The 16,211-nt window shown below is 36.2% G+C and overlaps 1 protein-coding gene across 1 annotated transcript in view; it reads left to right on the plus strand.

Moving 5' to 3' along the window:
- The first annotated feature begins 4,370 nt into the window (after positions 1-4,370).
- The window catches only part of EBF2 (EBF transcription factor 2), an 87,005-nt gene continuing 75,164 nt past the window's right edge, over positions 4,371-16,211 (plus strand). Inside the window, exons 1-2 of the mRNA XM_075855425.1 lie at positions 4,371-4,632; positions 11,678-11,834. Of these exons, the coding sequence (XP_075711540.1) occupies positions 4,499-4,632; positions 11,678-11,834 (291 nt within the window). The 5' untranslated portion in view covers positions 4,371-4,498. The remainder of the gene's footprint in view (positions 4,633-11,677; positions 11,835-16,211) is intronic.

Here is a 16,211-nt window from a genome sequence, read left to right on the forward strand (position 1 = left end):
ATAGATAGATAGATAGATAGATAGATAGATAGATAGATAGATAGATAGATAGATAGATAGATAGATAGATAGATAGATAGATAGATAGATAGACAGACAGACAGACAGACAGATAGATAGATAGATAGATAGATAGATAGATAGATAGATAGATAGATAGATAGATAGATAGATAATAGATAGATAGATAGATAGATAGATAGATAGATAGATAGATAGATAGATAGATAGATAGATAGATAGATAGATATGAGGTAGATAGATAGATAGATAGATAGATAGATAGATAGATAGATAGATATGAGGTAGATAGATAGATGATAGATAGATAGATAGATAGATAGATAGATATAGACAGACAGACAGACAGACAGATAGATAGATAGATAGATAGATAGATAGATAGATAGATAGATAGATAGTTGTTCCCACCTCAGATTATCAAATATATATCACAATTAAATAATCCTGTTTTATAATTTAATGTTTACCTAATAGATTTTCCTAATATTTGAATGGAATTGTTCGCCCCTATTAGTGTAAGTACCAGACATGTCATTATTCTTCTATTATATCTATGCTGTGTTAGTATTTATCAGTATCAGGACTGTACTTGTATATGTAAACTGTAAATTCCTGTTCAAAAGTGGACATACCCTTTAATTATTTGTGTTTTCTGGCCAGATACAAGGATGAGCATTAATGCCGCCAGTACGCCAATACGACTGACATTATAAGGGCGGGTTCACACATAGCGGAATTTCACTTAAATTCCGCTGCGGACACTCCGCAGCGTTAATCCGCAGCGGAGCCGTTTCTCCATTGACTTTCACTTTAATTTAGCAGTGTTCGTTTACACGATGCGTACAATTCCGCTGCGGAGCATAGGCTGCGGAGCGGAATTTGGTGTCCGCAGCATGCTCTGTCTGTTGCGGAGCAGTGGCGGACTGGTTGCGGACTCATGGCGGAATTTCTCCATTGACTTCAATGGAGAGTCAAAATTCCGCAATGAAGTCCGCAGATCTTATGTGTGCTGCGGAGCGTATTGTTTTTACTACCATGACATTTCTTCATTCTGGCTGGACCTATGTATTTCTAGGTCTACAGCCAGACTGAGGAAGTCAATGGGGCTCCCGTAATGACGGGAGCGTTGCTAGGAGACGTCTGTAAATAGTCACTGTCCAGGGTGCTGAAAGAGTTACGCGATCGGCAGTAACTGTTTCTGCACCCGGGACAGTGACTACCGATCTCAATATACATGTATCTGTAAAAAAAAATATAAGTTCATACTTACCGAGAACTCCCTGCGTCTGTCTCCAGTCCGGCCTCCCAGGATGACGTTTCAGTGTAAGTGACGGCTGCAGCAAATCACAGGCCAAGCACAGGCTGCAGCGGTCACATGGACTGGAGCGTCATCCAGGGAGGTCGGGCCGGATGCCGAAAGAGGGACGCGTCACCAAGACAACGGGCGGTAAGTATGAAATTCTTTGACTTTCACTAGGGAAAGTGCTGTCCCTTCTCTCTATCCTGCACTGAATAGGGAGAAGAGAAGCACTTTTCCTGCAGTCCGCAGCGGCCAGTCCGCATCAATTTTCTGCACATTTTGTGCAGATCCGCTGCAGAATCTGCAACGCAGATTCTGTGCGGCATTGATGCGGACAGTTGCGGAGGAATTCCGCCATGTGTGGTCATGCCCTAAGAGATGTCACTTCCGTATCCTAAAATCTCACCTACTTATGTAGGGATTATGGGGACTTGGAGACATCACTGCAGATTTGCCATTCCGGCTCCGGGTGCTATAATGTCATTGGTTTTCACCCAGCTTTCCCAGAGTCAGATAAAACAGCCTCATAACAACCTAATAAAGGTCAAATCTAAAATACATGTAAGTATACAGTATACATGAGTGTAAATGTGGAGACCTATAGAGGACTAGACGTGTCCATTCCACATCCCCGTCCTCCGCCCTCTCTGTGTTTTCGTTGGTTACCGATCCTCTATAATGACAGCACATGGAGCTTTACTGAAGTGATAAAATAAACACTGCTTCACCGAGATGTTGAGTGCTCTCCTGCAAAGTGCTCAGCAAGCATCCAGACAATGGACCCTGACCCACAGGGGGAACCCTGAATACACACAGGCTGGCCCTGGAACAATGACAAGAGCATCCTCCAAGATCCGCAGCATATTATCTGACTACTATAGATCTGATGAGAGTGATATAGGTTTATAATAATCTATATATACATAGTAATACAATAAAAGGATCAGTAGGACAACAATGCAAAATCTGTAACAGGACCCCCCACCTAATATGTACCATTTATAATACTGGTGTCTACCTATGTGGCAGAAGGGTCTTTGGGCTCGCTCAAGCACCGGGGCTCGGATGTGACTGCTACTTCTGCATCCTACCGGGCGGTGTGGAGGTAAAATAACGCATGCGAACTGCAGTGCTGCTCTGTACAGATCCTTTACAGTCTGATGTTATCACATACAAGGGGGGGGGGGGGGGGGAAGCAAAGTTGTAGGAACCAGGAGCTTTAAAGTAGGACTCTGTAAATTTTACTGCCATTTAAAGGGGTTGTCACATCATAGACAACCCCTTTAACATAAGAGCTGCTGCGGTGATCAGTTGATCACTGCCGATCCAGATCCTCAGACTAATTTCTTTCCCAGCGAAGATGGACATCCCGAGTCTGCCAGATCGAAAGCCTCTGATAGCCATCGAATAAGGAATATGGACAGGGGTTGTCATACTGAGATATAGGATGGCTCAATTATAGTGAGGGCAAAATGAATCAGACTTGCAAAGTAGGGAATTGCATGTACAACAATGGATAGATGATAGATAGATAGATAGATAGATAGATAGATAGATAGATAGATAGATAGATAGATAGATAGATAGATAGATAGATAGATAGATAGATAGATAGATAGATAGATAGATAGATAGATATGAGATAGATAGATAGATAGATAGATAGATAGATAGATAGATAGATAGATAGATAGATAGATAGATAGATAGATAGATATGAGATAGATAGATAGATAGATAGATAGATAGATAGATAGATATGAGATAGATAGATGATAGATAGATAGATAGATAGATAGATAGATAGATAGATAGATAGATAGATAGATAGATAGATAGATAGATAGATAGATAGATAGATAGATGATAGATAGATAGATAGATAGATAGATAGATAGATAGATAGATAGATAGATAGATAGATAGATAGATAGATAGATAGATAGATATGAGATAGATAGATAGATAGATAGATAGATAGATAGATAGATAGATAGATAGATAGATAGGTAGGTAGGTAGGTAGATAGATAGATAGATAGATAGATAGATAGATAGATAGATAGACACATGTATAGAGATTTTTGTGCACCTCTGTACTTGATCTATTATTGGACGCTATCCCTTTATCCGGATGAGTAATCCAGTAACAGAGCAGGTCAGCAGTGGGGAGATCATATTCCTTGCCGCCCATAATACAGGATATTTTATGACAGTCTGTCTGCTGCTCTACAGGAAGGATACAGGCTACTGTAAATTGCTTAAATCATGGTCTGTTAATTAAATGGCAGTTCAGCAATTCCCTCTATACAATTGTAGGTTCATCATTGGTTCGTCTTTGTGAAGCTACAATTTAAAGACGGGTTATGACTTAAAAATAAAATAGTCTGCCTCCCCCCCCCCCCAGAAACAGCGCCTCTCTTGTCCATAGGCTATGTCAGGTATTGCAGCTCATGGTGTTAAGCTGTAATACCAGACACAGCCCATGTACAAGAGTGGAGCTGTGTCTGGGGAAAAAAAGCAGATCCTTTTACCATAATCTTAGACATCCCCTTTAAATTCAGAAATTGAGCACAGCTGCCATACTGCATTATTTATAAGAGGCTGGTCCATTATACAGAACTGAATCACATCCTCATCAGCTTTAGATTGTAAGCTCTTAAGGCAAGACATTCTCTCCTTGTGTTTACTGGTTTAGGTAAGGGTTTTCATTGAATCTATAAATATTTCTCTCCTTCATTGTACACCACTGCAGTATAAGCTGGTGCCATATATAGGATGTGATTATTATATACTGATATTACATATTTATAATGCCCCTATAGATGCTTTGCTCTCACCTTACTATCACTGTACACATTCTGTGGGACAAAACTGATGCTGCTGCAGCACTGCAGGGGTTAATTGCTCCAGCCTCTGGGAAGGGTCCTGTACAAGGAGCTGTCCAATGAGAAGAAGGATGCAGGGCAGGCCCCTCCCCCCTGGGGGGCTCATTCATGCTCTGAGCTGATGCTGTCTCAGTGCATACTGTAGTGGGTTAGAGGATCCTGGGTCACCCTGCTGCTGCTGCTGCTGCTGCTACTGTGGTACTAGAGCAGGTGACAAGGGGGTTGGCAAGAGGCTGTATCTGGAGGACACAAGGACCTCCCCAAAACTTGTGTGCTGCCAGCTTTCAATGTTTGGGGTCCAGGACACTTTAGGAAGAGGAGGATCTGCCCTGAGAGACAAAGCCCTTGCAGCTGGCATGGATTCTGTAAGGTCCTGGGTGAGGAATGTTGGAGTTGTGGATGCCAAGGTAGCAGCTCAAAGGTAAGATGACCAATGCACCCTAGAAAGATAGGGGAGCTGGGCACAGTAACTTTTTTATTAACTGCATGCTGATCCCCATGATGTGTGATTCCCTGCTGGAGATGTAAGCTGTGTTCTCCTGGTACTCTAGAAGGGGAACTACAAGTCCCAGGAAGTGGTACACAATGATGGAGCTTTGGTTCTGAACAGAGATGCGAGCTGCCAACTTATAGCTCTGCAAAGACTGGGCAACAATAACTCCAAGTTTGTTGCTGGCACATAATGCTGGTACAGATATTAGAATTTATAGGATTATAAATACATGGAAGCTGAAGAACTACAAGTCCCAGCCTGAAAATGCTAAGTCTTGTAGTTGTATCACAGCAATTGTGCGCCAATTATAAGAACTCATCAGTAGCAAAGTCATATAGAAGCAACGCATGGTTCTTCAGAGGCTATGGCACTACAAGTCCCAGCAATACATTGCCTTAACACTAGAAGTCGCAGCAAGACACTGCCATAGCACTACAAGTCCCAGCAAGACACTGACATACCACTACAAGTCCCAGCAAGACACTGCCATACCACTACAAGTCCCAGCAAGACACTGCCATACCACTACAAGTCCCAGCAAGACACTGACATACCACTACAAGTCCCAGCAAGACACTGCCATACCACTACAAATCCCAGCAAGACACTAACATACCACTACAAGTCCCAGCAAGACACTGCCATACCACTACAAGTCCCAGCAATACATTGCCTTAACACTAGAAGTCGCAGCAAGACACTACCATAACACTACAAGTCCCAGCAAGACACTGCTATAACATTACAAGTCCCAGCAAGACTCTACCACAACACTACAAGTCCCAGCAATACACTGTCATAACATTACAAGTCCCAGCAAGACTCTACCATAACACTACAAGTCCCAGCAAGACTCTACCATAACACTACAAGTCCCAGCATGACACTACCATAACACTAAAAGTCCCAGCACGACTTCAATTACACTACAAGTACCAGCAAGATACTGTTAAAATACCACAAGTCGCAGCAAGACACTACCATAACACTACAAGTCCCATCAAGTCACTGCCATAATACTACAAGTCCCAGCAAGACACTGCCATACCACTACAAGTTCCAGCAAGACACTACCATAACACTACAAGTCCCAGCAATTCACTGCCATAACACTACAAGTCCCAGCAAGACACTACCATAACACTACAAGTCCCAGCAATTCACTGCCATAACACTACAAGTCCCAGCAAGACTTCAATTACACTACAATTTCCAGCAAGATACTGTTAAAATACCACAAGTCGCAACAAGACACTACCATAACACTACAAGTTCCATCAATTCACTGCCATAATACTACAAGTCCCATCAAGTCACTGCCATAATACTACAAGTCCCAGCAAGTCACTGCCATAATACTACAAGTCCCAGCAAGTCACTGCCATAATACTACAAGTCCCATCAAGTCACTGCCATAATACTACGAGTACCAGCAAGTCACTGCCATAATACTACAAGTCCCAGCAAGTCACTGCCATAATACTACAAGTCCCAGCAAGTCACTGCCATAATACTACGAGTCCCATCAAGTCACTGCCATAATACTACAAGTCTCATCAAGTCACTGCCATAATACTACAAGTCCCATCAAGTCACTGCCATAATACTACGAGTACCAGCAAGTCACTGCCATAATACTACAAGTACCAGCAAGTCACTGCCATAATACTACGAGTACCAGCAAGTCACTGCCATAATACTACAAGTACCAGCAAGTCACTGCCATAATACTACGAGTACCAGCAAGTCGCTGCCATAATACTACAAGTACCAGCAAGTCACTGCCATAATACTACAAGTACCAGCAAGTCACTGCCATAATACTACGAGTACCAGCAAGTCACTGCCATAATACTACAAGTACCAGCAAGTCACTGCCATAATACTACGAGTACCAGCAAGTCACTGCCATAATACTACAAGTACCAGCAAGTCACTGCCATAATACTACAAGTACCAGCAAGTCACTGCCATAATACTACGAGTACCAGCAAGTCACTGCCATAATACTACAAGTACCAGCAAGTCACTGCCATAATACTACAAGTACCAGCAAGTCACTGCCATAATACTACAAGTACCAGCAAGTCACTGCCATAATACTATAAGTCCCAGCAAGGAGCGTGCACTGTTATAAAATCCCACATCAGTAATGATATAACCAAGATTTCAACTGTGGAACTACAACTCTAATTCGAGCGCTGGCAAAAAAATTCTGGGACTTAATGTATCACAGCAACTTGCACCAGATGGAAGGACTATAATCATTAGAGGCTGGAGAACTACAAGTCTCAGACAAACATTGACAATAAATGCTGGGGATTGTAGTATCAAGGCAGCTGGAGACTGAAGAGTTTCTCCGGCTTGTTACATAGAGAAGATGCGATGTCTGAGCAGGGACTTCGGGACTTCTCCGTCCCGGGCACATACACTGCACAATATATCACTGCTGTAACCCGGTGACTTGTAAGGTGACCCGAGGAAACTCGCACAGCCGAGTCTCCGAACACCCCAGATCACTAGAAGCTCTCCACATATTCCATATATCTCGTGTATAGCTAGAAATCCATCCGGCTATAGCAGCAGTGCAAACTTTATCCAGAAGAACTTTACTTCTCTCCCCATGTTATTATCTAATGTCAGAAACTTCGTAGAATAATCCACAGCGATGGCTACAATAAATATATATACACCATATACATTATCTACCTATCTATCTATCTATCTATCTATCTATCTATCTATCTATCTATCTATCTATCTATCTATCTATCTATCTATCTATCTAATCTATCTATCTATCTATCTATCTATCTATCTATCTATCTATCTATCTATCTATCTATCTATCTATCTATCTATCTATCTATCTATCTATCTAATCTATCTATCTATCTATCTATCTATCTATCTATCTATCTATCTATCTATCTATCTATCTATCTATCTATCTATCTATCTATCTATCTATCTATCTATCTATCTATCTATCTATCTATCTATCTATCTATCTATCATCTACCTATCTTATATAAAAGCAGATTTGGCATCGCCGACCCAACTCATGGTTATGTCATAATGTGTTTTTATATGTATTTTTATATAGGACTGCAATGAAACGCAATTGATTACAGGGATACACAAAACAAATAGTTAAATGACAGTCATTGCTGCTATACATCTGTGTGTATCCATGTACATTTACCAGTATGGATATTCTTATGTCATTCTGAACTTTAGTTTAGACCTCAGACCTTTATATTAAGAGCCAAAGATTTATAAAAATCCATTAACAATTCGTATTAAAATAGACAAAATATGTTTGTGCACCTCTGTATTTGATGTAGGTGCTTCATACTTTTATGTGGTTGTATCACAATTTTATATATATATATATATATATATATATATATATATATATATATATATATATATATATACATATGTATATATACTTTATATGTAGAATTTATTAAACACCCATCATCCATATATAAAGATTCTTCTATGTCGGACCACTGGAGCATTATAACTTATTATAAGCCTTGACGTGCTTTATACCTACAGCGAACATATAATGTGTTCAAACATTATAAGAAGGTGGTTATAACGATTATATGATGACTAAATCCTTATCTACACTTGATTAATGTTTTAGAACTCATCGCGATTGTACATTTCATGAATTTTATATCAGGATATATTAGGGATATATATATACAGACATATCTCAGAACATTGCAGTAATATTGTGTATCATGATATTATAATACTGTGTATCACTATATTATAATATTATTATCTAACAATATTGATATTGTGGAACTATGCATTTGGATATCAATATTATGCATCAGGATATTATAGTACTATTACATACCAGGATACTAGATTAATATTATGTATCAGGATACTATTATTTGGAATAGGATATTACATTAATATTATGTATCTGGATATTATAGTAATATTATATATATTGATAATATATTACGGATCAATATATTATTTTAATATTAGGTGTCAGCATATTATAATACTATTATATACCTGTATACTAAATTTTTATAATAGATCAGTGTATTATATTAATATTATGTATTAGGATATTATAATAATATTATATACCTGTATATTAAATTCATATTATAGATCAGTATATTATATTAATATTATGTATCAGGATATTTTAATACTATTATATACCTGTATACTAAATTCATATTATAGGTCAGTGTATTATAATAATATTATGTATAAGGATATTATTAGTATTATTATTATTATTATTATTATTATTATTATTATTATTATGTGGATCTGGATATTATAGTAATATTATATGTCAGAACTTCGTATAAACTTTATTTCTGTATATTATATTAATATATGACACTCCATTATATTAATACCATATTCCGTATATTAGTATTATATATAAGTGAATTATATGATGTACATTAAGGTGTTCTTCTTTGTATGATTATTATTATATATATATATATATATATATATATATATATATATATATATATATATATATATATATATATATATATGTTCCATATGTAGGTGTGTTGACTGACCACACAAGTCCTAGGTAGAGGTGAGTCTTATCAGAAGATAACCTGTAGGATATAGCTGAATTTTATTAGTTTCCGCATAGTTCCTTTACTACTCCCATATTCTACATTGTATCATATAGACGACACTGACATATTCTGTATATGAGGACACTGCAAGAGATGCCTCTCTGTATGATAGATTACCCATACAAGATTAGGATTAGGATTAGTTCATAGGGAAAGTTTTATACACACTAATACACTAATATACACACTAAACAGGAAATACCGCAGTATGCTTTCTGGGAATATGCATATATATATTAACAAATATGAAGCTAGGACAAGTTTTGCAGAAGTTCACTTGTTGTAAGTAGACGTGGCCCCTATATAATAACTGAGGAGATGCTTTATCGTTTGAAAGAAAGAAATAAATTATACTAAAGTACTAGACAAAATTCACATATAAGTGTATTCTATCTATCTATCTATCTATCTATCTATCTATCTATCTATCTATCTATCTATCTATCTATCTATCTATCTATCTATCTATCTATCTATCTATCTATCTATCTATCTATCTATCTATCTATCTATCTCATATCTATCTATCTCATATCTATCTATCTCATATCTATCTATCTCATATCTATCACCTATCTATCTATCTATCTATCTATCTATCTATCTATCTATCTATCTATCTATCTATCTATCTATCTATCTATCTATCTATCTATCTATCTATCTATCTATCTATCTATCTATCTATCTATCATACATACATACATATAGATATATACTTTACTATTCTAGGCAGCATTAATACATATAAATATTGATGTATCAGGACTGGGTTTATGATGTGTAGCAGAGACGAGTTTGTTTGTGTGGACTTCTATTATATATGCAATAGAATACAATACAATATATATCTGACATGATACATACGGTGATGTATAATGTAGGTGTATCTAATAGACTAGGATGCTGTGTATGATGAGCGTTGCTGCACTGCAGTATACTGACTCTGTATATGTATATTTTGCACTCTGATGTGCCCCCACAATATCTTGCGCATCACTGAGCCCCAGCGATACCGTCCCCAGCAGAACAGCGGAGATGATGCTGTGTACAGATCCGCTCCACTATGACACCAGGGCGCGTGTATTTAACATGCGACTTTTTCTGCTCGCGGGGCAGGCAGTAAAGCCGCACATGGTTATATCAAACAAATTGATAGATGTAGGAAAGCTGAGTTTGTCATTCGGCACGGCTAAAAGTAATATCTTCAGCTCTGGTTCACCTGTATTCTTAACGCGTTCTGCTATATAATTCTGTGCCCTGACTACCCATATACTCCGGGTGCCCTGTCTGATCATGTGCCACTAATGCCCTGCAATTATTATAGAGCGAATCCCTGCAGTGGTGCTGTGGTTGGTAAAGTGCACTTATAGCTTGTGACTCCTACCCTATACAGTGCAGTAAATACAATATTATCTATCTATCTATCTATCTATCTATCTATCTATCTATCTATCTATCTATCTATCTATCTATCTATCTATCTATCTATCTATCTATCTATCTATCTATCTATCTATCTATCTATCTATCTATCTATCTATCTATCTATCTGTCTATCTGTCTATCTGTCTGTCTGTCTGTCTGTCTGTCTGTCTATCTATCTGAATGTATGTATATTTCCTGTAGTGTGGTAGCTGTGCAGTGTTTAGTATATTACACTCTGTAAGTAACTAAATATATAAATATATATATATATATATATATATATATATATATATATATATATATATATATATATATATATATATATATATATGGTATTTGCAGTGAAGAGCCAGTTGGGCCATATGTATTATATGACATATAACTGAATACCTAACATAATACAGCATTGCATTACATATATCACACATGGATTTCCCTTGCAGTAGATAGGCTGTGTATAGTATATTTGACTAAATATTCATATGACACTACACAGATATCCTTGGCCATGGAGTTCCAGTTACAGATATAACTGTATCTCACAGTGGTATAATACATGTGTAGTATATAATATTACAGAATACATATATCTAGCAGCAGATGTGTCCCTGACAGTGGAATGACATATGTAAAGTATGTGTATTGTTTTAGACTGTATATAGCATGTTTATATATTAGAATATATTTGTATATCTCTTGGGGTGGAGGGGCAGTTGTGCCGAGTATATCATGTACCTAAAACATTTATATCCCATGTATCCAATGTTAAGTTGTGTAATATGTAATATTACAGTGCATATATAATATCTAATTGTGTTTTTTGTATTATAATGGACATTGAGCAGCATATACAGTAGATATATAATATATTTATATTTATATGTCTTTTGCAGTGGGGTTGCAGTGTCCAGAGCACATTTTGAGAAGCAACCGCCTTCCAACTTACGGAAATCTAACTTTTTCCACTTCGTGCTGGCGCTATATGACCGGCAGGGTCAGCCCATAGAGATCGAGCGTACCACCTTTGTGGACTTTGTGGAGAATGATAAGGTGGGTTTATATTGTTTTATATGATTATCATGTTATTTACTTGTTGTTAAGCAAACTTTATTCTATCTATCTATCTATTTATCTATCTATCTATCTATCTATCTATCTATCTATCTATCTATCTATCTATCTATCTATCTATCTATCTATCTATCTATCTATCTATCTATCTATCTATCTATCTATCTATCCATCTATCCATCCATCCATCCATCCATCCATCCATCTATCTATCTTCTATCTATCTATCTATCTATCTATCTATCTATCTATCTATCTATCTATCTATCTATCTATCTATCTATCTATCTATCTATCTATCTATCTATCTATCTATCTATCATCTATCTATCTATCTATCTATCTATCTATCTATCTATCTATCTATCTATCTATCTATCTATCTATCTATCTATCTATCTATCTATCTATCTATCTATCTATCTATCTATCTATCTATCTATCCATCCATCCATCCATCCATCCCTCTCTCTCTCTCTCTCTCTCTCTATATATATATATATATATATATATATATATATATCTATCTATCTATCTAATGAAATGTAATAATATAGTCAACAACCACTCTTAGATTGAACATTACCATTACATATTAGATCATTTGGTGTGCCCATGAAGTGTGTCCTCGGCCTCGTCATATTGAAAGACACCATCTTGACTGTCACAAAAAAAAAATTCAAATGAAAAGGAGGTTACTTGTCTGACCTTTGACTCCCCCATATATGTAATATACATTAGTATTCCATGCTGTTCAGCGTGGGTTGTCTTTGCAACAGTCTATAGAGTTCTTTGTGCTACAGATTGAAGGACTGTCTTTGTAAGAGTCTGTAGAGAGGTATATGTGGTGTTTATAACACTATATAGAGAGCTATATGTGATATATTATCTTTATAAGAGTCTGTAGAGAGGTATATATGTTTTATATTATTTTATGTGATTCTTAGTAGTGCTATATGTGGTACAGAGAGAAGGCCTGCCTTTGTAAGGGTGCTATATGTGGTATGGAGAGTAGAAAGATCTAGAAGTCTATAGAAAGCTATATGTGGTACAGAGAGTAGGAAGATACAAAGTCCATAGAGAACGATATATGATATAGAGAGTAGAAAGAAATAAAAGTCAATAGAGAGCTGTATGGGGCATAGAGAATTAGATGGTCTATGAGTCAATATAGTGCTACCTGTATATGTGGTACAGAGGGTAGAAAGATCTAAAGTCCATAGAGAACTATTGTATATGTAGCATAGAGTGTACAAAGATCCAAAGTCCATAGAGAACGATATATGATATACAGAGTAGAAAGATCTAAAAGTCCATAGAGAGCTATAATGAGTAAAGAAAATTAGATGGTCTAAGAGTCTATAAAGATCCAAAAGTCCATAGATAATTACTGTATATGTGGCATAGAGAGTAGAATGATCCAAAAGTCCATAGAAAAAGATATGTGATAAAGAGAGTAGAAAAATTTAATAGTCTATCAAGGGGTATTTGTAATACAGGGAGTAGAAAGATCCAAAAGTCTATAGAGACCTGTGGCATTGACAGTAGAAAGATCCAAAAGTTCATGGAAAAATATATGTGATACAGAGAGTAGAAAGATCTAAAAGTCTATAGAGAGCGATATTGGGTTTTGAGAAATATATGGTCTAAGAGACTATACAGACCTATATGTGACACGAAAGAACCAAAAGTACATAGAAAAATATATATGATATAGAAGATATAAAAAAATCTAAAAGTTTACAGAGGGCTATTTCTGGTACAGAGAGTACAAATATCTAAAAGTCCATAGAGACCTACTGTATATGTGGTATCTGATGGTCTAACTATCTATAGAGAGCTACGTATATGTGATACAGAGAGTAGAAAAATCTAAAAGTCTATAGAGAGCTGTATATGGTATGAGAGGACGGTCTAAGAGTTTATAGAGAGCTGTATATGGTATAGAGAGTAGAAATATAGAAAAGTCCATAGAAAGCTGTATATGGTAAAGAGAACAGAAAATTCTAAAGTACATAGAGAGCGATAAGTGATAAAGAGACTAGAAAGATGTAAAAGTCTATAGAGAGATATATGTGTTACAGAGAATTAGATGATCTAACACTTCATATCTAGCTAAATGTAGTATAGAGAATATGGTGGTATAATAGTATATAGAAGGCTATAAGTGATATAGAGAGTAGGATGCTGTAATAGCTTATAGAAGGGTATATGTGGTATAGAGAGTAGGATGGTATAATAGTATATAGAAGGCTAAATGTGGTATAGAGAGTATGATGGTATAATAGTATATAGAAGTCTATATGTGATATAGAGAGTATGATGGGATAATAGTATATAGAAGGCTATATGTGATATAGAGAGTATGATGGTATAATAGTATATAGAAGGCTATATGTGGTATAGAGAGTATGATGGTATAATAGTTTATAGAAGGCTATATGTGATATAGAGAGTATGATGGTATATTATTATATAGAAGGCTAAATGTGGTATAGAGAGTATGATGGTATAATAGTTTATAGAAGGCTATATGTGATATAGAGAGTAGGATGGTGCAATAGCTTATAGAAAACTATATGTGGTATAGAGAGTATGATGGTATAATAGTATATAGAAGGCTATATGTGAGATAGAGAGTAGGATGGTGTAATCGTTTATAGAAGTCTATATGTGGTATAGAGAGTATGATGGTATAATAGTTTATAGAACGTTATATGTGATATAGAGAGTAGGATGGTATAATAGTTTATAGAAGGCTATATGTGATATAGAGAGTAGGCTGGTGTAACAGTAAATAGTAGGCCATATGTGATATAGAGAGTAGGATGGTATAATAGTATATAGAAGGCTGTGATAGAATGTAGGATGGTGTAATAGTTTATAGAAGGCTATATGTAATATAGAGAGAAGGATGATGTAATAGTATATAGAACACTATATATGATATAGAGAGTGGGATGGTGTAATAGTATATAGCAGGCTATATTTGACATAGAAAGTAGGATGGTGTAATAGTTTATAGAATGTTATATGTGATATAGCGAGTAGGATGGTATAATAGTATATAGAAGGGTATATGTGATATAGAGAGTAGGATGGTGTAATAGTTTATAGAAGGCTATATGTGATATAGAGAGTAGGATGGTGTAGTAGTATATAGAAGGCTATATGTGATATAGAGCGTAGGATGGTGTAATGGTATGTAGAAGACTATATGTGACATAGTGAGTAGGCTGGTGTAATAGTATATAGAAAACTATATGTGATATAGGGAGTAGGCTGGTGTAATAGTATATAGAAGACTATATGTGATATAGAGAGTAGGCTGGTGTAATGGTATGTCGAAGACTGTATGTGATATAGGGAGTAGGCTGGTGTAATGGTATGTAGAAGACTATATGTGATATAGGGAGTAGGCTGGTGTAATAGTATATAGAAGACTATATGTGATATAGGGAGTAGGCTGGTGTAATAGTATATAGAAGACTATATGTGATATAGAGAGTAGGCTGGTGTAATAGTATATAGAAGACTATATGTGATATAGGGAGTAGGCTGGTATAATAGTATATAGAAGACTATATGTGATATAGGGAGTAGGCTGGTGTAATAGTATATAGAAGACTATATGTGATATAGGGAGTAGGCTGTTGTAATAGTATATAGAAGACTATATGTGATATAGAGAGTAGGCTGGTGTAATGGTATGTAGAAGACTGTATGTGATATAGGGAGTAGGCTGGTGTAATGGTATGTAGAAGACTATATGTGATATAGGGAGTAGGCTGGTGTAATAGTATATAGAAGACTATATGTGATATAGGGAGTAGGCTGGTGTAATAGTATATAGAAGACTATATGTGATATAGGGAGTAGGCTGGTGTAATAGTATATAGAAGACTATATGTGATATAGGGAGTAGGCTGGTATAATAGTATATAGAAGACTATATGTGATATAGGGAGTAGGCTGGTGTAATAGTATATAGAAGACTATATGTGATATAGGGAGTAGGCTGGTGTAATAGTATATAGAAGACTATATGTGATATAGGGAGTAGGCTGGTGTAATAGTATATAGAAGACTATATGTGATATAGGGAGTAGGCTGGTGTAATAGTATATAGAAGACTATATGTGATATAGGGAATAGGCTGGTATAAAAGTTTATAGAAGGCTATATGTGATATAGGGAGCAGGCTGGTGTAATAGTATATAGAAGGCTATATGTGATATAGAGCGTAGGATGGTGTAATAGTTTATAGAAGGCTATATGTGATATAGAGAGTAGGATGGTGTAGTAGTATGTAGAAGACTATATGTGACATAGTGAGTAGGCTGGTGTAATAGTATA

Source organism: Rhinoderma darwinii, chromosome 3 (genome assembly GCF_050947455.1).
Source record: "Rhinoderma darwinii isolate aRhiDar2 chromosome 3, aRhiDar2.hap1, whole genome shotgun sequence".
Lineage (NCBI taxonomy): Eukaryota > Metazoa > Chordata > Amphibia > Anura > Rhinodermatidae > Rhinoderma > Rhinoderma darwinii.